Genomic DNA, 25,399 nt, shown 5'->3' with positions numbered 1-25,399 from the left:
AGAGGAATGAGAAATAAGCAAACGCCACATGATTATACTTGAACGGCTCAAATAAACAATAAGTTGTCTCGCTTGGCCTACATAGTGAAAGGCCTAATGCGCAACGCGGAGCACTGACGCTCGAATATGGCCGGGAAAACAGGGAAACCGACATGTGGGGCACACCTGTCGGGACGACGTAGCGCAAACTAGTCCAATGGAGGAGCTGGCCCACGACCTCCTCGCCACCGGCAACCGTTCATGTGGGTCGTGGGGGCCAATAACGTGGCGCAGCTCCAGCACCGCCACTGGACACGGCGACCGCGGTGAGCGACACGCTCATCGTCGCTAGACACGGTCGGTTTCAGTGTGCCGAGGGTGGCGCTAGTGCTGTGGCACGACCAACAATATGTTTGGTTTGTGCCCAAGGTTGCCCCATCAAAGCATTGGGTAGCCAAAATTTTGGTTGAGGTTTTGGTTGCCCATGATTTGGCCGACATCGGCTAGAAAAATGAACTAGAGTTGGCTAGAGTTCATTGACATGCCAAAAAATGGCAACCATCCAAACAAAGACCAATCTTTGGGTCATGACCAAAAATTTGGTAAGGTGCACTTTGGCCACAATCCAAACACACCCCAACACTCGGCTCGTCGAGGATGCACGGGGCGCCGGGACGCGTCCGCGGAGTGGTGTAGCGCGGCCAACTGCATCCTCAGGACCTGAGACCATGCCGGGTCGTCTTGCTTTTTCAATGACATGCGTCGATCGCATGTGAGCAAAGGGCATCTCCAACGTTGCCACGACCACAGCTGACTACCCTGGCACACCAAAAACCCTCGTCCCTCGCGCCGTCGCGAGGTGCGTTCCCAGCCGGCGCCAGCTGCCCGCATTCATGCCGTCCGTCCGTATGCCGTCGTTAAGAGGCTCGGTGCCCGAGGAACCAACTCCGGCGACTTAATGACGCACTAGGACGCTTGGCCTCACCGGAATGCGCTACTTAAAGCGGCAACGCCCAGCTAACCTCCACACCATAGCGCATCGTCCTCCTACCTGGCACCACATCCACCATGACCGCAAGCGCGAACGCTCTGTGGAAGAGCTTGTCTTCGGGGATGAAGCTCGAGGTCGCCGCCCTCGCTCAAGTCGCCGCACAAGCGGTGGCCACGCTGGCGGCCGACGACGGGAGCACCGTCAGCCACGCGTCCTGATACGTCCATTTTGCATCATGCTTTTATATCGATATTTATTGCATTATGGGCTGTTATTACACATTATGTCACAATACTTATGCCTATTTTCTCTTATTTTACAAGGTTTACATAAGGAGGGAGAATGCCGGCAGCTAGAATCCTGGGCTGGAAAAGGAGCAAATATTAGAGACCTATTCTGCACAACTCCAAAAGTCCTGAAACTCCACGAAAGTTATTTTTGGAAATAATAAAAAATATTGAGCGGAAGAAATACGTCAGGGGAGCCTCCACCTGGCCACGAGGGTGGGGGCGCGCCCTCCCCCCTTGGGCGCGCCCCCCTGCCTCGTGGGCCCCCTGTTGGCCCTCCAGTGCCCATCTTCTGCTATATGAAGTCTTTCGTCCGAAGAAAAATCATAAGCAAGCTTTCGGGACGAGACTCCGCCGCCACGAGGCGGAACCTTGGCGGAACCAATCTAGGGCTCCGGCAGAGCTGTTCTACCGGGGACACTTCCCTTCGGGAGGGGGAAATCATCGCCATCGTCATCAACAACGCTCCTCTCATCGGGAGAGGGCAATCTCCATCAACATCTTCACCGGCACCATCTTCTCTCAAAACCCTAGTTCATCTCTTGTATCCAATTCTTGTCTCCAAGTCCGGGATTGGTACTAGTAGGTTGCTAGTAGTGTTGATTACTCCTTGTAGTTGATGCTAGTTGGTTTATTTGGTGGAAGATCATATGTTCAGATCCTATATGCATATTAATACCCCTCTGATTATGAACATGAATATGCTTTGTGAGTAGTTACGTTTGTTCCTGAGGACATGGGAGAAGTCTTGCTATTAGTAGTCATGTGAATTTGGCATTCGTTCGATATTTTGATGAGATGTATGTTGTCTAGCCTCTAGTGGTGTTATGTGAACGTCGACTACATAACACTTCACCATTATTTGGGCCTAGAGGAAGGCATTGGGAAGTAATAAGTAGATGATGGGTTGCTAGAGTGACACAAGCTTAAACCCTAGTTTATGCGTTGCTTCGTAAGGGGCTGATTTGGATCCATATGTTTCATGCTATGGTTAGGTTTACCTTAATACTTTTGTTGTAGTTGCGGATTCTTGCAATAGAGGTTAATCATAAGTGGGATGCTTGTCCAAGTAAGGACATCACCCAAGCACCGGTCCACCCACATATCAAATTATCAAAGTACCGAACGCGAATCATATGAACGTGATGAAAACTAGCTTGACGATAATTCCCATGTGTCCTCGGGAGCGCTTTTCTCTATATAAGAGTTTGTCCAGGCTTGTACTTTGCTACAAAAAGGATTGGGCCACCTTGCTGCACTTTATTTACTTTTGTTACTTGTTGCTCGTTACAAATTATCCTATCACAAAACTATCTGTTACCTATTATTTCAGTGCTTGCAGAGAATACCTTGCTGAAAACCGCTTATCATTTCCTTCTGCTCCTCGTTGGGTTCGACACTCTTACTTATCGAAAGGACTACGATAGATCCCCTATACTTGTGGGCCATCACATCCTACTTGCCGCCGTCCAACGTCCGGCACCGCTGAGGTCGGGGACTCCTCCGAGGATGAGTAGGGCATGGGAGGCGGCAGGGCATGGTGTGCCAACTGGCCGGTCCGTCTCCCGTGTTCTACTTTTCCTCGCCGGAGACCGGACCTTCACTTCACGGGTCTTGAACCCCGCCCCCGTACATGGAGATCGCAGATGGAGGACATCGGTCGCCGCCGTAGAATAGGTTTAGGGTCAGGTTTCTTTTATTTTTTCTGTCCTATAAAAGTTCAAAATGTAATGAAAATCTGTCGTGTTTGCATTAATCTCGGCCGGTGTATATGAACTTTCACAATAATATAGTATATTGTAGGAGTACTAGCAAGATGCCCGTGCGTTGCGCGAAAGATCAAGATCTTGTGGGAGAAAAGGATGAACGAGGGAAGGCCTTATGTGCAAATGCACATTCACGCATTTCACATCTTTCTACATCTACGGGAACCTACGAAAGGGTTAACGTAAATTGCCTCTCTCTCTCCTCCCCTGATTTTCATGGTGGTGGGACCCTCCCTCCCCCCAATCTACAATCAACAGCTCACACGTTTCACATTATGTTAATTACGTAACTGGGACTACGTAGGTGTAGCATTACTCGTCCTAAAAAACCCAACTAAGCCAACCTCCCAGCATATCGCGCGGGAAAAGACCCGGCCGCGCCGTTTTAGTCGGGATTACCGGATTACTAGTAGTAGTATTGATGGATCGCATGAAGCAACAGGTTTTTTTTGAGGGGGCGAAGCACCTAGTTTAAAAGGAAAAAAGGCGGTACACTCACAGCACCCCTGTCACGGTCGCATTGCACCCCACACACGTTCGGTCCTACACACGGCTCACGCAAACGAAACGCGCTTTGGCTTGCCTCTTCACTGACACGTGGGACTGCATTTGGAGAAACCGACCATGCGCCAAACTCCCCCCGCCCACCGCGCGAAAATCCTCCCCCCACCCAAAAATTCCCCCCAAATCCTAGATTCAACCGCCCTTCGGCCAACTAGCCAATAATATTCCCCAAACCCCCCTCCCCCCGTCCCCCTCCACTCCATTCGCTCCGCCAAAGCCGCCCTCCCCGCCACGCCGATACGTCGGCGCCGCGGTTCGTCGAGGGGACGCACGGTGATCCTCTCGCTCCCACAGTACGCTCTCGTAGACTGTCGTCCTCTAGCCGCGCCGCCACCGTTGGCGACGTTCTTGTGGAGGCGCACGGCGGTCAGCGCCGCCACCGCTGGCGACGTTCATGTGGAGACGCACGGCGGTCAGCTTCTCCCACGGTACGCGCATTGTAGACCGAGGCCCCGTGCATGTCGACGAACAGGAACAGATCCTACGCAAGTGTCACCCTGAAGCTTATGGAGGACACCATGCTGGAGATAGAACTGCACATAAGGTATTGCAATCCAGTTTTTATTGGCCTACTCTTTTAAAGATGTCTGTAAGTTTGTCTTGTCTTGTGATGACTGTCAAAGAATTGGTAATATTAGTAGACGTCAAGAAATGCCTATGAATTATTCACTTGTTATTGAACCATTTGATGTTTGGGGCTTTGATTATATGGGACCATTTCCTTCCTCTAATGGGTATACACATATTTTAGTTGTTGTTGATTACGTTACTAAGTGGGTAGAGGCTATTCCAACTAGTAGTGCTGATCATAACACCTCTATTAAGATGCTTAAAGAAGTTATTTTCCCGAGGTTTGGAGTCCCTAGATATTTAATGACTGATGGTGGTTCACATTTTATTCATGGTGCCTTTCGTCAAATGCTTGCTAAGTATGACGTTAATCATAGAGTTGCATCTCCATACCATCCACAATCTAGTGGTCAAGTAGAACTAAGTAATAGGGAGATTAAATTAATTTTGCAAAAGACTGTTAATAGATCTAGAAAGAATTGGTCCAAGAAACTTGATGATGCATTGTGGGCCTATAGAACTGCATATAAAAATCCTATGGGTATGTCTCCGTATAAAATGGTTTATGGAAAAGCATGTCACTTACCTCTCGAACTAGAGCATAAGGCATATTGGGCCATTAAAGAGCTCAATTATGATTTCAAAATTGCCGGTGAGAAGAGGCTATTTTACATTAGCTCGCTTGATGAGTGGAGAACCCAGGCCTATGAGAATGCCAAACTGTTTAAAGAAAAAGTTAAAAGATGGCATGACAAAAGGATACAAAAGCGTGAGTTTAATGTAGGTGACTATGTTTTGCTATACAACTCTTGTTTAAGATTTTTTGCAGGAAAACTCCTCTCTAAATGGGAAGGTCTTACGTTATCGAGGAGGTCTATCGTTCCGCTGCCATAAAAATCAACAACTTTGAAGGCACAAATCTAAAGGTGGTGAACGGTCAAAGAATCAAACATTATATCTCAGGTAATCCAATAAATGTTGAAACCAATGTTATTGAAACCGTAACCCCAGAGGAATATATAAGGGACACTTTCCAGAATGTTTCAGACTCCAAAAAGGAATAGGTATGTGGTACGGTAAGTAAAGTGACTCCAAAACAGTTCTAATGGCAATTTTTCTCCGTTTTGGAATATTTAAGAAAATAGGAAAATAAGAAGTAGTCCGAAAGGGACACGAGGCATCCACGAGGGTGGAGGGCGCGCCCTACCCCCCTGGGCGCGCCCCCTGCCTCGTGGGCACCTCGTGTGCCCTCCGGACTTCGTTTTCTTGCACGATACTTCTTTTGGTCGGTAAAAATTCATTATATAATCTCCCAAAGGTTTTGACCACAGTACCACGCAAATATCTCTTGTTTTTGTTTTGAGCTATTTTTCTGACAGATCTATATCACCATGACGTCTTCGAGCGCACCCAAGGACAAGTTTTTCGAGAAGGTCATCGACCCCTACCTCGCGGAGGTACTGCAACACCCTCAAACCATTGAGATGCATGAGGGGGTGCTGCACATACGCGATGTTGAGGGACCAAGGAGGACCGGAAGCATGGAGACAAGACTCGAAGCAATGGAGCAGCAAGTTTTCAAGTGCCAAGGGATGGTGGAATGCGGACTCGACGCCAACCACACGATGATCGCGGAGTTCACCACCACAAGCTGGATGCCAAGAACATTGGGGAGGCCATCTTCAAGCTTCACGAGAAAATCGAGCACCTCCAAGCCCAGATCTATGACCTGCAAAACCAAAACTGTGAGTATGAATATAGATTCAAGAGGATGAGTTTGGCTGCAGATTTGAGGATCCCGGAGACTCGATCATCTTTCTATGATGGTGAGCCTATGCCTTGGAAGAAGGACGACAAGCCTACATCATCAACAACTCCATCATCACCACCTCCGAGGAAGGAGAACTGAGTATTGGGTATGGGCACTCCCCTTGGCAACTGCCAAGCTTGAGGGAGGTGCCCCGGTATCGTATCACCATCACACTCTTATCTTTACCGTTTTTCTTAGTTCGATCCTTTTGTTAATATCTTGATCTAGTAGAATAAAGTTTTAGTATGATCTAGTTTTGAGTTTTGCTTTATGATCCTTCTATGTAATCGAGTCTGTGAGCTATATATAATAAAGATTAGTTTTGAGTCAAGGGCTTGATTATCTTGCTGTGATCTAGAGGGAATAAAAGAAAGAATAAAAAGAATTAAAGAGATCATATTGATCTTATGGAGAGTAATGACTTCACATATAAAAGAGTATGATGAATAAAAGTTGTTGGGAGTTGACAAACATAGTTTTGGTCATCGTTGCAATTAATAGGAAGTAATAAAGAAAGAGAGGTTTTCACATATAAATATACTATCTTGGACATCTTTTATGATTGTGAGCACTCATTAAAATATGACATGATAAAAGGTTGATGTTGGACAAGGAAGACAACGTAATGGGTTATGTTTTCTTATATCCGAAATAAAGTATATTGTCATGGATCATCCAACATGTCGAGCTTGCCTTTCCCCCTCATGCTAGCCAAATTCTTTGCACCAAGTAGAGATACTACTTGTGCTTCCGAATATCCTTAAACCCAGTTTTGCCATGAGAGTCCACCATATCTACCTATGGATTGAGTAAGATCCTTCAAGTAAGTTGTCATTGTTGCATGCAATAAAAATTGCTCTCTAAATATGTATGATCTATTAGTGTGGAGAAAATAAGCTTTATACAATCTTGTGATATGGAAGAAATAAAAGCGACAGACTGCATAATAAAGGTCCATATCACAAGTGGCAATATAAAGTGACGTTCTTTTGCATTAAGATTTCATGCATCCAACCATAAAAGCACATGACAACCTCTGCTTCCCTCTGCGAAGGGCCTATCTTTTATTTTTGTCTTATGTCTCATGCAAGAGTCGCGGTGATCTTCACCTTTCCTTTTTACATTTTATCCTTTGGCAAGCACATTGTGTTGGGAAGATCCTGATATATATATCCAATTGGATGTAAGTTATCATGAACTATTATTGTTGACATTACCCTTGAGGTAAAAGGTTGGGAGGTATAAGCCCCTATCTTTCTCTGTGTCTGATTAAAACTCCATACCCATAAGTATTGCGTGAGTGTTGGCAATTGTGAAAGACTAAATGATAGTTTAGTATGTGGACTTGCTGAAAAGCTCTTATATTGACTCTTTCCGATGTTATGATAAATTGCAATTGCTTCAATGACCGAGATCATAGTTTGTTAGTTTTCAATGAAGTGTCTGATTCATACTTGACATTGTGAATAGATTGTTACTTTAGCATAAGAAATCATATGACAATATATACATATATATATATATATGTTGCTGTTATAAGAATGATCATGATTCCCTCATGTCTGTATTTTATTTTATCGACACCTCCATCTCTAAACACGTGGACATATTTTTCGATATCGGCTTCCGCTTGAGGACAAGCGAGGTCTAAGCTTGGGGGAGTTGATACGTCCATTTTGCATCATGCTTTTATATCGATATTTATTGCATTATGGGCTGTTACTACACATTATGTCACAATACTTATGCCTTTTCTCTCTTATTTTACAAGGTTTACATGAAGAGGGAGAATGCCGGCAGCTGGAATTCTGGGTTGCATAAGGAGCAAACATTAGAGACCTATTCTGCACAGCTCCAAAAGTCCTGAAACTCCACGAAAGTCAATTTTGGAATATATAAAAAATATTGGGCGAAGAAAGCACCAGAGGGGGGCCACCCACCATCCACGAGGGTGGGGGCGCGCCCCCTGCCTCGTGGGCCCCCTGGCAGGCCTCCGGTGCCCATCTTTTGCTATATGAAGTCTTTTGCCCTGGAAAAAATCAGAAGGAAGCTTTCGGGATGAAGCGCCGCCATCTCGAGGCGGAACCTGGCGAAACCAATCTAGGGCTCCAGCGGAGCTGTTCTGCCGGGGAAACATCCCTCCGGGAGGGGGAAATCATCACCATCGATCCTCTCATCGGGAGGGGGTCAATCTCCATCAACATCTTCACCAGCACCATCTCATCTCAAACCCTAGTTCATCTCTTGTATCCAATCTTTGTCTCAAAACCTCAAATTGGTACCTGTGGGTTGCTAGTAGTGTTGATTACTCCTTGTAGTTGATGCTAGTTGGTTTATTTGGTGGAAGATCATATGTTCAGATCCTTTATGCATATTAATACCCCTCTGATTATGAACATGAATATGCTTTGTGAGTAGTTACGTTTGTTCCTGAGGACATGGGAGAAGTCTTGCTATAAGTAGTCATGTGAATTTGGTATTCGTTCGATATTTTGATGAGATGTATGTTGTATTTCCTATAGTGATGTTATGTGAACGTCGACTACATGACACTTCACCATTATTGGGGCCTAGAGGAAGGCATTGGGAAGTAATAAGTAGATGATGGGTTGCTAGAGTGACAGAAGCTTAAACCCTAGTTTATCCGTTGCTTCGTAAGGGGCTGATTTGGATCCACATGTTTCATGCTATGGTTAGGTTTACCTTAATACTTCTTTTGTAGTTGCGGATGCTTGCAAGAGGGTTTAATCATAAGTGGGATGCTTGTCCAAGGAAGGGCAGTACCCAAGCACCGGTCCACCCACATATCAAATTATCAAAGTAACGAACGCGAATCATACGAGCGTGATGAAAACTAGCTTGACGATAATTCCCATGTGTCCTGAGAGTGCTTTCCTTTATATAAGAGTTTGTCCAGGCTTGTCCTTTGCTACAAAAGGGATTGGGCCATATTGTTGCACCTTGTTTACTTTTATTACTTGTTACCCGTTACAAATTACCTTATCACAAAACTATTTGTTACCAATAATTTTAGTGCTTGCAGAGAATACCTTACTGAAAACCACTTGTCATTTCATTCTGCTCCTCGTTGGGTTCGACACTCTTACTTATAAAAAGGACTACGATAGATCCCCTATACTTGTGGGTCATCAAACGTCACGGTCCTTGGCGTCTGGCCCAGACGCCATGGGCCTGGCGTTTGGCCTCCGCAAAACTCCTTTTGCACCGACCTAAAGCCCCGTGGGCTTCACCCCTTGGCTGAACCATATCATCCTATTTATCAATCTTTACCTCCGGACCATTCCGGAGCTCCTCGTCATGTCCGTGATCTCATCCGGGACTCCAAACAACATTCGGTCACCAACATACATAACTCATATAGTACTATATCGTCAACGAACATTAAGCGTGCGGACCCTACGGGTTCGAGAACTATGTAGACATGACCGAGACATCTCTCTGGTCAATAACCAATAGCGGAACCTGGATGCCCATATTGGCTCCTACATATTCTACGAAGATCTTTACCGGTCGAACCTTATGACAACATACGTAATTCCTTTTGTCTATCGGTATGTTACTTGCCCGAGATTCGATCGTTGGTATTTTCATACCTAGTTCAATCTCGGTACCGGCAAGTCTCTTTACTCGTTCCATAATACATCATCCCGCAACTAACTCATTAGTTACTTTGCTTGCAAGGCTTCTTATGATGTGCATTACAGAGAGGGCCCAGAGATACCTCTCTGATACTCGGAGTGACAAATCCTAGTCTCGATTCACGCCAACCCAACAAGACACCTTCAGAGATACCTGTAGAGCATCTTTATAATAACCCAATTACGCTGTGACGTTTGATAGCACACAAGGCATTCCTCCGGTATCCGGGAGTTGCATGATCTCATAGTCAAAGGAATATGTATTTGACATACATGAAAGCAATAACAATATAACTGAATGATCAACATGCTAAGCTAACGGATGGGTCTTGTCCATCACATCATTCTCCTAATGATGTGATCCCGTTCATCAAATAACAACACATGTCTATGGTCAAGAAACTTAACCATCTTTGATTAACGAGCTAGTCTAGTAGAGGCTTACTAGGGACACAGTGTTTTGTCTATGTATCCACACATGTATCAAGTTTCCGGTTAATACAATTCTAGCATGAATAATAATGATTTATCATGATATAAGGAAATATAAAATAACAACTTTATTATTGCCTCTAGGGCATATTTCCTTAATCATCATCATCAACTCTAACACATTGTAGCACATGATAACAACTTCTCATCATCATCATAGTCATAACCAACACTAATAATTTTTCTTAATACCTAGGACCTACTCCTCTCTCCTAGGTAAAATACCATAAAACAGATAAACCGGTCCATCTCCATAATGGAGAATGGAGATACACCTATCTCCAACTTGTGGCTTGCGCACGTTCATGTTGTCTCCTACGAGTTGCGTGTGTGCATTCATCACTTTGCTCCATTCTTTGATATTGGAGCTTCCATCGTTTGAAGAAATCGAGTATGCAGTGCGGTAAGCCTTCAAAGGAGTTGGTCATAAGCTAACCATATGCATATCACCTTCGGTAAAGAACATGTCGGGCACAACCTCCTTCGGGAGGCTTTGTTGAAAAACATAATAGTAACATATATAGTTACCAATGTAGTTTACTGAAAAAGAATGTATGCAGTGAAGTTACCATCATTAACAAAATCTTACCAAGTTTTTGGCAATGAAGTTACATCATGCAATTTATGGACTAGTGGCATGTATCCAATAAAATTTGGGAGGATAGAGTGATTAGTTTTAAAGGACTCAATATCATCTATGAATGAGACAAGATAACCTTTCTCCTCACAATTAAGCTCGGAATCATAGCTGTAGTATGTCCTGTCTATAGCCTTCCGAGTATTTTTTTTGAAGATAAGAAATAAGCTAACAATTATAAGGTTGGTCCGGGCTGCTTCATCCAACAATACCGCCGAATCAAAATAAGTCATTGGTGGTAAGCAGTATGACTATCACCGCCCATAACTCTTTGTGTTCTACTCGTGCATATCATCTACGCATAAACCTGCCTCGGATGCCACTGTTGGTAAACGTAGCATGCAATTTCAAAAAAAATCCTACGCTCACGCAAGATCTATCTAGGAGATGCATAGCAACGAGAGTGTGTCCACGTACCCTTGTAGACCGAAAGCAGAAGCGTTTGACAACGCGGTTGATGTAGTCGAACTTCTTCTTATTCCGACCGATCAAGCACCGAACGTACGGCACCTCCGAGTTCTGCACACGTTCAGCTCGATGACATCCCTCGGACTCTTGATCCAGCAAAGTGTCGAGGGAGAGTTTCGTCAGCACGATGGCATGGTGACGGTGATGGTGAAGTGATCCGCGCAGGGCTTCGCCTAAGCACTACGAAGATATGACCGGAGGTGTAAACTGTGAGGGGGGCGCCGCACACGGCTAACAATTGTTGGTGTGTGTTCTAGGCGCCCCCTCCCCATGTATATATAGGTGGGAGGGGGAGGGGAGCTGCCTTCGGCGCCCCAAGTAGGAGGAATCCTACTTGGGGCCCTATTCCAATTCGTCCCCCCCTTCCTTTTTACCGGAAGGTGGAAAAGGGAAGAGAGGGGGGAGGAAGGAAAGGGGGGGCGAACCCCCTCCTCCTTCTCCTATTCTGCCTCCTTCCTTGGGTGGGGGGGGCACCACCCCTTGTGGGATGCTGTGCTCCCCTCCTATGGCCCATAAGGCCCATTAATCCCCCGGGGGTTCCGGTAACCCCCCGTGGTACTCCGATATGTGCCCGATACAACCCGAAACACTTCTGGTGTCCGAATATCATCGTCCTATATATGAATCTTTACCTCTCAACCATTTCGAGACTCCTCGTTATGTCCGTGATCTCATCCGGAACTCCGAACAACATTTGTTCACCAAATCACATAACTCATATAATACAAAATCATCATCGAACGTTAAGCGTGCGGACCCTACGGGTTCGAGAACTATCTAGACATGACCGAGACACCTCTCCGGTCAATAACCAACAGCAGAACCTAGATGCTCATATTGGTTCCCACACATTCTACGAAGATCTTTATCGGTCGTACCGTAATGACAACATACGTTATTCCCTTTGTCATCGGTATGTTACTTGCCCGAGATTCGATTGTCGGTATCTTCATACCTAGTTCAATCTTGTTACCGGCAAGTCTCTTTACTCGTTCCATAATACATCATCCCGCAACTAACTCATTAGTCACATCGCTTGTAAGGCTTCTTATGATGTGTATTACCGAGAGGGCCCAGAGATACATTTCCGATACTCGGAGTGACAAATCCTAATCTCGATCTATGCCAACCCAACAAACACCTTCAGAGATACCTGTAGAGCATCTTTATAATCACCCAATTACGTTGTGACGTTTGATAGCACACAAGGTATTCCTCCGGTATCCGGGAGTTGCATAATCTCATAGTCAAAGGAATATGTATATGACATGAAGAAAGCAATAGCAATAAAAGTTAACGATCATTATGCTAAGCTAACGGATGGGTCTTGTCAATCACATCATTCTCCTAATGATGTGATCCCGTTCATCAAATGACAACACATGTCTATGGTTAGGAAACTTAACCATCTTTGATTAACGAGCTAGTCTAGTAGAGGCTTACTAGGGACACGGTGTTTTGTCTATGTATCCACACATGTATCAAGTTTCTGGTTAATACAATTCTAGCCTGAATAATAAATATTTATCATGATATAAGGAAATATAAAATAACAACTTTATTATTACCTCTAGGGCATATTCCCTTCATTGTACAGCTTGACCCGAAACGCATAACCATGTTTAGTTCTTAAGTGAGTGCTCCTCGTCTCCATATTCTCAAAGTCTTTGAAACCGAGCTTCTCCAATACATATGGTCTTGCATGGGGGATGTACTAATCAAATTGAAAAAAAATCCAGAAATTACACGTTGAACAAAAGAAGAACAAGTGATGATATTAATTACGATGAAATGCTTGTCGTTGCGTACCGTACAAACATCAAAGGTCTCGTCCAGCTTCACGGTGAAAAACCTATCATTTTGCAGGTGAGGAAACCTGTCGCACAAACCCCTGTCATCGTAGCAGTAATCGCACTCCGGGATCCTATCGTCATCAGACATCTCCTGTGTTCATAATTCAAAGATTAAACTTCTGAATTTCAATATATGTACTACAAAAACTAAATTCGATCATTAATATTCATCACGGGTTGACTTTCGATCTGTCGAGTCTTCCTTGACAACTCTCATCTCACGTGGTGTATATGGTGGGCACTCTCTCTTTGATATATTTGATCGTTGGTGATGGTCGCTCCTTCCTTCGTCCCCGAGTGCATTACACCAAAATATCTAGCACACGGGGACGAAGGAGAAGCGACCCCCACGACAACAGTTGGGATTCTTCCTCTCTGACATTTGCGACCGTCGGTGATGGTAGCTACTCCTGTCATTCCAAAGTGCATTACACCAAAATGTCTAGCACCTTGGAATGAAGAAGAAGCTACCCACACGACATCAGTTGTGATTCTTCGTCCTCTCATATATGGTGGAGACTCTCCCTCACTGACTCCTCTTTGACATTTGCGACCGTCGGTGATGGTCGTTCTTCTCTTCCTCCATGTGCATTACCAAAAGGTCTATCACGAGTAAGAAGAGGAAGAACGACCCCCACGACAACAGTCGGCATTCTTCTTCATTGATATATGGTGGACACTCCCTCACTGTTTTTTGACTGTCATATATGGAGCCCCAACAGACTTAAAGTCAACCCAAAATGTTGTTTAATCCTCTTTCCGGCAAATCCAACGCGCTTGATATTTCCTATATTGTAGCACACGCCATGCCAAAATTCACAAAAAATCCGGCATGACCTTTGGTAAAAAGGACACATCGAGCGCGTGAAATTTGCCGGAATGGAAATTAATCAACACTCCGACAAAACATAGGCCACTCGGAGGTGTTCCCTGCAAACATAGGCCACTTGGGCAAGCACTAGTAGTACACAACACTACATATCACATGTCTAAATCTCCATCATATTTGAAAGACCTACATTGAAAATTTTCTATTCCATGGAAATTGTCACAGCTACTCATCTACTACTGTACTACATCTATCAAAACATCTACATCATCATCGACATGGGGATTTGGCTGGTCTCACCTCGAGGTCAGAGGGGATCGGTGACGGGGACGACGGTAGGCATGATGCAGGGCTCCTTGATTTCTGCAAAAACAAGATATAAACAAAAACATTATTATCCTCATTTTAGGACTTAGTGAACCCTATAAGCTATCAACTAAATATTCAACGCCTTGATTTTTTACCTACTGTCTACTTCTTGAACCATAGAAATTTATCATATAGCATTCCAATACATTTCTATAGATTTTTTTTACCTACTTTCTACTTCTTGAACCTAAAAATTTCTGTTACTAATTTTTTACTAAACCCTAAAAATATGCCCTAAGTTCAGAATATAACAAGTACAAGACATTTTTTTTCAAATTCTACCAACTAAGAATTTCTATTACTAAAATTTATAATCAAAAGACCTAAAATTTCCTATTCTATTCAAAACATCTAAAATAGTAAAAAAATACATTTACTCAAATGACCTAAAACGTTATTCTATTAAAAACTTAAATTCTACAATGTCTACATTCTAAAACCTACATTTAAATTACCTACATTCTACAAGAACAGAGAGAGAAGGGAGGGATGGAGGAGGGGTAGGAGGGAGGGAGGAGGGGAGGAAGGAGGGAGGAGGCGGGATAGAGGAGGGAGGTGATGGAGGAGGGATGGAGGAGTGCCAGAGCTAGGGAGAGGACAGTCGGAGGGAGGGAGGGAGACATACCGGGGGGAGGGGCGGCAGCGGGAAGGGCGGGCGCGAGGGAGGGAGGGCGCGGGCCGGGAAGGGCGGCTGGAGCAGTGCGGGGGCAGGCCGCCAACAAGGGTGGGAGAGAGAGGGTGAAGATGGAGACTGAGGAAGGGAGACTGAGAGGTCAGGCACGAAGGACGATGATAACACGGGCTTAGTAGTAGCGCGTGTTTAGGCCCGGCGCTACTGCTAAAGTCCATAGCTGTAGCGCCGTTACGGGACAGGCGCTACTGCTAAGTGGGGATGGGCACCTTGGCCTGGGCTGGCCATAACAGCAGCGCGATTCGCCAAAACGCGCTACTGCTAACCACCTACTAGTAGCACTCGAAACTAGAACACACTACTACTAATTAGCAGTAGCGCCTCTCTTTAACACGCGCTACTGATAAGACTCTGTGTATAAGGTTTTTCCCTAGTAGTGTTGGCAGTCTCCTATTGCGGAGTTCATTAAGATAAATGTTGACGCAAGTTATGTGGAGGCCATAAGTGATGTGTGTGTGGGTGTGGTGGCGAGGAACCATATTGGAGAAGTTATCATTTCGTCTTGAGATTATATTGAGGTGTGCAATAGCACGGATGAAGCTGAGCTTAGAGCGACCCTTGCGGGGATGTACATTGGTATCACTCTCCACAAGCCCATCATTTTAGAAACTGATTGTTCTTTTGTGGCTTCTTTTCTTGGAAATGATCTACTAGACAGGTCTCCTCTAGTTGATCTAAAGATAGAAGTTTTGAGTATATCCAAGATGATGAATAATTGCAAGATATCCAAGATTAACAGAAGGGCTAATAAAGTGGTGCACGAGATTGCAAAGTTTAGTTTTGATAATAGGTCCAATAGTGTGCTTTTTAATAGTGTTTCGCCCTGCGTTGTATGACTGTTTCAGATTATTAATATATGGGAGGTTTACTGATCTGGATGTAATTTTTATTTCTGGTGTTCATTGTACTGCCATGATTGAAGATGAATAGATTAGAAATTTTCCCGCAAAAAAAATATATGGGAGGTTTTTCTTTCAACAACAAAAAAAGACCTAGGCACCTTCTACACGCTTGTTTGTTTGTTGTGGAACAAAAATAGTCTTTTTTTTAGGGGCAGGGAACAAAAATAGTCGGTGGAAGCCTATTGTTTCTCAGAAGCGCAGTGGCCTCACGACTTCCACCGAGCCCAAAGACGTAAAGCCCGGCCCAAGTGAACCGACTCACCAGCAACCAGCCAGGTCAGCCTTCAAACTAGGGTTTTGCCCTCCCGCTCCGAGAAAGCAAACAGCTCGAGCTCCTCCGATTCCGCCCGCCTCCGTTCCTCCGCATCTTCCCGGCCGCCGCCAAGATGAAGCTCGTCAGGTAACGCCCCCCCCCCCCCCCCCCCCCCCTCCCCCCACTTTTCTTCCCTTCTTTCGGATTGGTTTTGTTTTGCCGTCCCTCGCTGATCTGGTTGGTGTAATCCTCCGCGAATTTGTTGCGGATTTGGGCGTTTCTGTTTGGCCGCAGGTTCTTGATGAAGCTGAACAACGAGACGGTCACCATCGAGCTCAAGAACGGCACTACCGTCCACGGCACCATCACTGGTATGCTTCGGCTTCACTCCTCCCGAGTGGGAAATCTTGAAATTTAAGGGGTTCTTTCAGCGAGTCCGTTTCTAGGATCCGTTATCTTTGTCCCCGTGCTCGGTGTTTTTGAGATCTAGTGGCATGTGTTTGCCTGATTGTGTGGCGTGGTTTTGTTAGGTTTAGAGCTCGTAGAAGTGAAACATGTCTTCTATGGGCAGTTAGTGATTTCCTTTCGTAGTTGAAGGATTAGGTAATTATTACAGTGTGGAACTGAGATGAAGATGATTAGCTCCATTAGTGTTGTGGTGCACAATTAGCGATGTTTCTTTGCAGTGGCTGTTCTGCTTGGTCAATTAGCAATTTGATTCATACGAATTGTGTGGAGTATGTTTACATTCAGCCCATCTTCTCTTATGTGCCTGGTGCTGTTCACTCCTGATGTTAAATACATGATGTATTTTGTATATTGAAATCTTCAGTCTTCTATATATTATTCCAAGGAATATAGTGATTGCATCTCCTTATGATAGTGTGGTAACGTACATTAGTTGTTGGTCAGAATGAGAATGCATTGGGACGTAGTACCTCTGTATGCCCCCTCCCAATCTTCCTTGTTGCTCCCAGATGAAGTTTTATACTATTAAACCTAGAAGAGGAACACACCGCACTTCTCCTTTGGTTTGTAGGAATTTTGTAGGAATCTCATAGGAAAGGATTTGTATAGGAAAAATTTCTTTAGAGCCCTTTGGTTCGTAGGAATAGAATCCTATTCCTATGAAGGAACTCTTCCTAGCCTCCACATTTCATAGGAAAATAAACATTAGCCTAGACTCAATGGAAAAAATCCTATGATGTGAACCAAATGGTATCTTCTTTCCTATTCCTATTCCTATTCATAGGATTTCAGATACATGCATCTCATTTCCTATGACTTCCCTATTCCTATGATTCTCCTACCCTATGAACCAAAGGGGTGGTAAGTTTGCTGAAAGGTGCAATAAACAATGTAAGAACAGTTGATGAAATTTCTTTGCAACTGGAGAACATTTGTTTTGTGTTAAGAAGGGTACCGTAGGAAATATGATTTGAAGATTGGAATGATGTTTTTCATATTTCTACAGTTGATTTGTTACTTGAGGTGTTCTGGCCTTGGGGTTTATAATCTTTGCCAAATTGCATTTTGTTGGGTAGATTCCATAAGTTTCCACTGCTTGTTAAAAGAAGAAAAATGCATCCTGGAAGATTCATATTGTGTAACTTGTTGCATGTTAGAAACTCGGTTTGCCCAGTTTTACTCTTCGGTCATGTAGAATTCGGGAAATTATTGTTTGGACCCTGTCTGGCTCTTCAGTTTTTGCAACTCCCATAACATTGCACTGCTGCAACTATTTTTGTACCAACTTATTGGGATCATGATTACTGTACCGCAGATCCTCTAACTGATGCATATTTTGTAGGTGTTGACATAAGCATGAATACTCATCTGAAGACCGTAAAGCTCACAATGAAAGGGAAGAATCCTGTAACCCTTGATCACATCAGCGTGAGAGGAAACAACATTCGGTACTACATCCTCCCTGATAGCTTAAACCTGGAAACGTTGCTGGTTGAGGATACCCCCAGGGTCAAGTCTAAGAAGCCAACTACAGGTACGCAGTTTTACCACAGCTGTTCTAAGGTCAGTTTCCACAAGAACTGTAAACTGATCAGCCTACCTTTTGTTTCAGGGAAGCCTATGGGTCGGGGTCGTGGACGCGGCCGTGGGCGTGGTCGCGGCCGGGGGCGCTGAGCTTTATTGTTCCCTGCTTTGGAAGCTCGTGCAGTGCAAGTCCCTACAGCGTAACCTGCTTCCTCTGCGAGCTATGTCGAAGATTGTTTCTGTTCTGTTAGAAGATGTCAATCTAAGTACGTGTTGATGCGGAATCATCTCGCCTGTTTGACCTATGTTCTTATATATTGTTCGTAATGCATTTTCTCGGGAATTTCACTTGCAGGCCTCCAGACTTTTGAAATGCTAAGTGGCATCCTGTGCCGTTACTTGTTACCCTGGAATTCTTGCCCTTGTGCTTTTGCGTAGCAGTAAGTTGTGTTTGAGTAGAAGCTGACCCTTTTTCTTCTGTGGCAATGCTTGAGATTAAACTGGGCTGGGGGCACTGGCATTTCAGATTACGCATTGATATATTCATCTGAATCATGCACCTGTCCACAATTCTCGCATGTATGCTGCGATGTTAGGCTTGATCACTTTCTGTGATTTGATTTTCTGCCCGGTGTGGTTTAGTTTCCTATAAGTTTGGAACAAATTGAATCATCATTTTTACTTGCAATGTCTACACAAAATCCAGTTAGATGATGGGTGATGTTGGTTCCACTTCTCTCTTTCATCATAACGTTTGATGCTGTGGTGGCCTTTTTTTTTTAGAACATTTATATATCCTGGAATCTCTCCATCTTGTTTGTTGAGACAATGTTTTACTGGAATTTAACTCCAAAGGCTTACTATAGTCAGTAAAAGTTTCTGGAATATGTTTGCAAAAAAATAAAAATAGTTGGTAATAGTTTCTGTAACCGGCCACAACCCACAGCGTAATCAGACATAGCCATGCCACAACCTCTTGGCCGTGATGTATCCATCGTTCACGCAGTGCCGTGCCGAATCATGCAACGAGCGTTGTGGGTGATGCGTTTGAAGCGACAGGTTTGGCCGGCCGGCCTATGGTGGTGTCATGTTTGGGACAAGTGTTGGCCGGAGCATTTGCCTCTGTCTCTTCACCGTCTTACGTTTCAGGATCGGGACGAATTAAAACCTCGACGGCGATCAATTTCTTATAAGCTTTATCAAAGTGTTAGAACAAAATTTTGATAATAACCCCTCACATAAATGCGCATCCCAGTCGAATTGATTCCATCCTGTCAACCCCGTTGTCCATCCATCCATGCCCTCCCAGTCCTAACACTTTGTCAATGGAGGACACCCCCAATCAGCCAAGCCGCATGCATTATCCTCTTCCATCTTCTATCTTCTAAAAGCCAAAAGACAAATATTCCGCAGCAAAAGATGGACGAAAAGCAGAAGCGAACCGCCTGTTGCTCTCTGCAAATTGATTCCCCCCACATGCCCCTCGATGCCAAGATGACACATCACGGCATCAATAATCCCGTCTTGTTAGACATGTGTCTTGGGCTAGGCCACACCACACAGGATCGAGATTCCGTGCATGGCGGAAAGGCAACCCGGAGAGAGATTTCCTATCACCCGACCGTTCCACACAGTCTAGCTTCCCTGGCAAGCGATGCCCTACACACCACCGTTGAAGCCAGAAAGAAGGGCGCTCGTTGGAGTGGTTACATAGTTGTCCAGCTCCACCTCCAGCAGTTTTGCTCTCTCTCTCTTGGAGCAAACTGTAACCATTTTCTCTGATAAAAGGGCGTGCCCGCGCTGCTCCAGCCTGCCTGCACGTTCCAAAACCCTCACGCTACAGCACCGTCGCTCGCCTATAGAGAGAGAGAGAGAGAGAGAGAGAGAGAGAGAGAGAGATCAAGGTTTATATAGAGGAAGAAAAGAGAGGAGGAGGAGGGGGGCAGGCACAGGCAGGCGGGAAGGATGTGCTTCAGGCTCAACAGTAAGGAGAGGGTGGGGTGCTGCCTGCTGGTGCTGCTGTGCATCGCGCTCCTCGTCGGCGTCCTCTTCGGGATGGGCGTCTTCCGCCACGGCTACGACAAGTTCACCGAACTCGGCCGCAACCACACCTGCTACGACTGCCACACCAACTAGCCACACCCTCGCCGGCTCACGCGCCGTCGGCTTGCTGCCCTACTCATGTGCATGTATGTATGTATAGCAAACCGTGCAGAATTTTGTTGCTCTGGTACGCAGCCGAGGGTACGGACTGTTGTTGTGTTGCTGCTGCTGTGGCCGTCTCCTACTCCTTCCGGTCCATGCTAATTGCCGCTCAAATTGAAGTATCTAGAACTGAAATACGTCTAGATACATTTATTTCAGCAACCAACAACTAATATGGATACAGGGCTCTCGGTTTCTTGTGTTGCATCAATCATTTTGTAGGAACGAGCTGGAATGGTTTGGCCTATTTCCAAACCTTATAAACCTGAAGAGGAGAAATATATATAATAAAAACTACTCCCGTTGTTTTAAAACGTAAGACCTATGGTTGTAACTCAACACGAACTGCGGTCGACAAACAAGCAAAGTTAGGGTCGAAGGAACTTAGAAATGCTTTGGAAACTTTTTGCTTATGATCTCTAAGAAAAAAAATAGACGAACATTATTAAGGGAAAAGAGGAAAACAAGTCAATTACAAGAGAACCAAAAAAAAACTATTTATTTTACAACAACTACCTCAAACTCTCCACAAGATATATTCAGATTTAGACATAAGAAAAACAAATTAACACATATCCTTCAGCCAAATAGCAACAAGCTTCATCCGATTAAACTTAACTGAGTACTTTGGATGGTTCATGTTCAGTGAGTGAAAGCTCAAATTTCACAAGCTCAAGTGTCCTTATAGAATCACGGGTTACCTAGTCAGGCACACATCTGCAACTACTCATGAAAAAACAGTGTTCAATAACTTTAAAGTCTGTGGACCCAAAGGTTTTGAGCTGATTTAAACATACACATTGAATCATACATACTTATTTAATCACAGATGCAAATGGATATAATTCGTGAATCCTAAATGACACGGCTGGAAGCATCTGATGGATTACAGTGATTGTATACAGTATAAGGAAATGAACTGAACCTATTTTGACTGGCTCACTGGAACATAATCCATAGGCGCGTGAAATAACAAAGCACCCTGGAGTTACAATCACTCGCAACTCGAAATAATGTAACAGGTATTGTAACACATGCCATGCGATTTTGTACACCATGGATCGTTCCATTAGCCGCAGCAGCTGCCACCTTGGGAAGACGAAGCACCAGCACCTCCAGCTTGGCCAGGAACTGCATAGCCAACTTTGATTCCATACGACTGCAAAAATTAAGAGGAGAAATCAGTACATGCTCAGGGCCAGGAACAAAGTACCGCAGGGAAAGCAGCAATGTAACCTTTTTTGTCAGTTCAACAGGCAAAATTTTAAAAGTGTTCTTGGCAGGAAAATGGCATTTGCTGCAATAGCAACACTGCTGCCCTACCGCTTATTAACTTCTTCTGCCAACAATGGAGGGCAACGGATCTCTCTTTTTCAGCACGAAGAAAAGAATCTCCTTACTCCATTAAACTACTACAGCGAAATTTATGTAACACCGTCATCATCTTTTAGTAATCTTATTAGGGTCCATATAAAGGCTCTCAGTAAAGTGGTGGGGTTTCTGTACGATGGGAATGAAGCAAGGCATTTACACGGGTTGTATCTTGTGCTTTCGCAATAAAAATATTGTAACTTGTAAGGCAGGCATTCATGCGTTGTAAAGTGGAGTAGAATATACATCAGAAACCTGAGCCTGAAATCACCTAATAATATTAAATGATGCAACTTAAGGATCACACAGCACTTAAAAGGCATCTCTAGTTCTCTACATACCAGGGAAATTTTGTGGCACAACATGTTTGTTAATAATGTAATTAAGTTGCATAAATGATTGCTAATATACAATCTCACTTTTCACTAAGCAGACAAAAGAAATGATATGATATTTGAAACTGAATCTCATTTAGGTACATCAGACAAATTTTGTGGTGCATAAGTAATAATAAAGATAACATTATACATTCTCACTTTTCACTAAGCATAATAACAAAGAAAATGATTTGATATTTGAAAATTTACCTCATTAGATACATCAAAGACACCATCCTGAATTTTCTTGTATATTGCTCCAGCAGTCTTGACAAAGCCCTGTATTTCAAATCGAATGAGACAATGGTCCATGGAGAAGGCCTTAATTGCACAGAGATGCATCAAGAATCAATCATCACCTCCTCGACATTTTGTGCAGTTTTTGCAGATGCCTCCATAAAGATGAGACCATTCTCCTTGGCAAACTGCTCGCCTTCCTCGAAGCTCACGGCACGCCTATGGGATAGGTCACATTTGTTTCCAACTAGCATTATTGTCATGTTGGCATTTGCATGTTGCCTTGCATCTTCCAGCCAGCTTGCAAGATGATTAAAGGTTTCCCTCCTAAATTCGGTATGACATGGATATTAACACCATGGTTAGCTAGTTTCAGATAACTATGCACTTAATCTAACCAGGCAGCTTTCACTATATTGGGCAAGTACCTGGTGATGTCATAAACCAAAAGAGCACCAGCAGCTCCCCTGTAGTATGATCTAGTTATCGATCTGAATGACTCCTGGCCTGCCTGTAATGTTAACGCGGCCACATAAGATTTTTTTTTAATTTACCTTGACAAACTAAATATGACACCAAGGTTTATGGCACGACAATGAGAAGGAAGCTAAACTACACATTTGTGCATCTCATGACAGCTAATTCATACAGAAACTCGATGAAGTCGCAATTATGAATGGTGAAACCAGAATCACACTACAAACAGCAGTTTTAACTCTACGATTATCCTAGTGAGGCACAGTAATTCCTAGCGCCACCTCTTTCCATCTGCGCTTGGCACTAACTGCCACGGTAAGAAGACAAATCGATCTAGGCGCGTGTCAGCTAGGAAAGGCAAAGAGAAATGAGGAATTGGTCGCGGAGAGGTACCGTGTCCCAAATCTGGAGCTTGATGGGCTTGTTGTCGATGGTGATCATCCGGGCGCCGAACTCGACGCCGATGGTGAGGTCGTGGACGGGCTGGAAGCGCTTGTCGGTGAACTGCAGCAGCAGGCACGACTTGCCGACACCTGCACGACCACCCGACCGTCAGCGCGAGCCAGATTCAGCAGAGGCGGACACAGATCTCCCCGACGACGGGAGCAGCAAAGTGCCGCACGGATCCGCCCAATCTCCCCGGAACGAGGAGGGGTCGGCGGAGGGGGAGGGGGAGCGCACCTGTGTCGCCGATGATGATGTACTTGAAGAGGTAGGCGTACGACATCTCTCCTCCGCCGCGGCCGCAGCAGCTACTCCGGGGAGAGGCGGGGTTCAGGGGATTTGGAGGGGAGCAGCGACGAGGGAGAGAGGGGGGATTTCCTCCTCTGTTTACTTCGGAAGGAAGGAGACGTGGCTACGTGGTCGAACTGATCTGGGGGCGGTTCGCTTCGGCGATTTAGCCAGGCAGCGGTCGCCTGCGGGTTATTGATTTCGAAATCGGTATGTCGCTGTCCCTCGGCCGACCAGGACCGGTGGGAGCAAGCGAACCCCAAGCCCAAAGATGGAGCGCACGGGTGCCGACTTGCCGTGGATGGAGAACGAACTGGAACTGTAGGATGGGCGAGTTTGGTTAGGGGTCGGCACGTCGGGCCGGGTTCAGGATTGTCATCATGAAGCTAGTCGGCTTGTAGACCCGCCGAGGACGGGCAAGTTTTGGATCGGGATTAGTTGAAATCTCCACGCCACCGTTTTCCTTCCTTGTATACACGAGAAGCAAAGAAGCCGGCGTGCCAGTAGTGCCAATGCCAAATGCCACTCGAACTCGTGCTCTCCAACATAGGGCGAACTTGAATTGGATAAATTATTTGGTTGGCTACAAGCTACAGGTGTGCCTTCTCACGCTGGATACGGAGGAGTCACCAGGCCAGTCGGCCACCTGAGGATAGGGAAATGTTGTGTTGGGTTGCCCCATTTTAGAGGGTACCATTATTGACCATCAACCATGTCAATACGGAAGAACTGCTACATCTCTTCCTAAATTAAACCACTGAAACGTCTTATATTTAGAAACAGAGGATGAATAAAATTATTTTGACATCCCTTTTATGCAGTTGAAAGCCTCGGCTATTTAATTCTTTTGTTATCTTTGACATTCCACTTTCAGGAAATATAGCTGCTTTTGGCAGTGTCCACTCTTTTTTCTTCCGTGCCGCAACCAACTTCCACCGTCTATAGTGTCATCGATGATTATGCACCATGTATTTTTGTGACTCAACTACCTTGGACGTAGGGCGAACATCAAATCAGTCGGCTTCAGGGTAGGCTTCTCGGGCTGGGTACAGAAGGGTCCCAGGCCACCTGAGGATAGGAAAATGTTAGGGTAGCCGGTTTATACACCCACCTGCGGATGGAGAAATGGCAGGCATGTCGGCTTGTATACCCACCTGAGATAGAGAAACATTGGGCTATTCCACTCAAAGGTAGTATTGACTACCGACCATCCACCATGTCAATTAAACAAGTATTAATAAATTTTGTTAACCGTTCAAAGCCTTCCTTGTAGTTTTAAATTCTCTCTGAATCTTTTGTCATCTTTGGCATTTTGGGATGAAATGTTTTTTTTTCACAAAACACAGCAAACCTTCACTAGTGACCACCTTTTTCTGTCAAAAGGGAGCAATGAGTTGTGACTCCCTTGAACATAGGGAAAACATGAATTAGATGAACGAACTGTTTGGCTTTAACATTGGATTCTCACGCTGGATACGAAAGGATCACGAGGCTGGTCGGCTTATAGACCCAACTAAGGATAAGGATTTTGATACGTCCATTTTGCATCATGCTTTTATATCGATATTTATCGCATTATGGGCTGCTATTACACGTTATGTCACAATACTTATGCCTATTCTCTCTTATTTTACAAGGTTTACAGAAGGAGGGAGAATGCCGGCAGCTGGAATTCTGGGCTGGAAAAGGAGCAAATATTAGAGACCTATTCTGCACAACTCCAAAAGTCCTGAAACTCCACGAAAGTCATTTTTGGAAATAATAAAAAATACCGAGCGGAAGAAATACGTCAGGGGGGGCACCACCTGTCCACGAGGGTGGGGGCGCCCTACCCCCCAGGGCGCACCCCCTGCCTCGTGGGCCCTCTGTTGGCTCTCCGGTGGCCATC

The 25,399-nt window shown here is 44.8% G+C and overlaps 2 protein-coding genes across 3 annotated transcripts; one reads left to right on the top strand and one right to left on the bottom strand.

The window, feature by feature from the left end:
• The first annotated feature begins 16,094 nt into the window (after positions 1 to 16,094).
• On the top strand, positions 16,095 to 18,573 carry LOC109734227 (small nuclear ribonucleoprotein SmD1a). 2 transcript variants are annotated; one of them, XR_002225827.4, is made up of 5 exons: positions 16,095 to 16,267; positions 16,415 to 16,491; positions 17,931 to 18,122; positions 18,201 to 18,378; positions 18,468 to 18,573. XR_002225827.4 is itself a non-coding variant. In XM_020293441.4 (4 exons), the coding sequence occupies exons 1-4, from the start codon at positions 16,254 to 16,256 to the stop codon at positions 18,260 to 18,262; spliced, it is 345 nt and encodes a 114-aa protein (XP_020149030.1). In that variant the 5' UTR covers positions 16,095 to 16,253; the 3' UTR covers positions 18,263 to 18,573. The 2 variants fall into 2 exon arrangements, 1 of the variants encoding a protein (XP_020149030.1); XM_020293441.4 differs by having other exon boundaries at positions 18,201 to 18,573.
• A 2,468-nt stretch (positions 18,574 to 21,041) lies between these two features.
• On the bottom strand, positions 21,042 to 24,037 carry LOC109734228 (ras-related protein Rab-2-B). Its single transcript, XM_020293442.4, has 6 exons — positions 23,461 to 24,037; positions 23,173 to 23,312; positions 22,731 to 22,813; positions 22,425 to 22,629; positions 22,276 to 22,344; positions 21,042 to 21,476 (listed from the first exon to the last, which is right to left on the bottom strand). Exons 1-6 carry the CDS (start codon positions 23,504 to 23,506, stop codon positions 21,387 to 21,389), a joined length of 633 nt encoding a protein of 210 aa, XP_020149031.1. The 5' UTR covers positions 23,507 to 24,037; the 3' UTR covers positions 21,042 to 21,386.
• Positions 24,038 to 25,399: the final 1,362 nt, after the last annotated feature.

This window comes from Aegilops tauschii, chromosome 2 (genome assembly GCF_002575655.3).
Source record: "Aegilops tauschii subsp. strangulata cultivar AL8/78 chromosome 2, Aet v6.0, whole genome shotgun sequence".
In the NCBI taxonomy this organism is placed as follows: domain Eukaryota; kingdom Viridiplantae; phylum Streptophyta; class Magnoliopsida; order Poales; family Poaceae; genus Aegilops; species Aegilops tauschii.
This window is presented reverse-complemented; position numbering and strand designations above follow the sequence as displayed.

Excerpts from the sequence above, each read along its gene's own strand:
- LOC109734227 (XM_020293441.4), top strand. Across the intron at positions 16,492-17,930 it reads CGTCCACGGCACCATCACTG|GTGTTGACATAAGCATGAAT; the intron begins GTATGCTTCGGC and ends CATATTTTGTAG. Across the intron at positions 18,123-18,200 it reads GTCTAAGAAGCCAACTACAG|GGAAGCCTATGGGTCGGGGT; the intron begins GTACGCAGTTTT and ends CTTTTGTTTCAG.
- LOC109734228 (XM_020293442.4), bottom strand. The coding sequence starts at position 23,506 with ATGTCGTACGCCTACCTCTTCAAGTACATCATCATCGGCGACACAG. Across the intron at positions 23,313-23,460 it reads CATCATCATCGGCGACACAG|GTGTCGGCAAGTCGTGCCTG; the intron begins GTGCGCTCCCCC and ends GTGGTCGTGCAG. Across the intron at positions 22,630-22,730 it reads TTGGTTTATGACATCACCAG|GAGGGAAACCTTTAATCATC; the intron begins GTACTTGCCCAA and ends TACCGAATTTAG.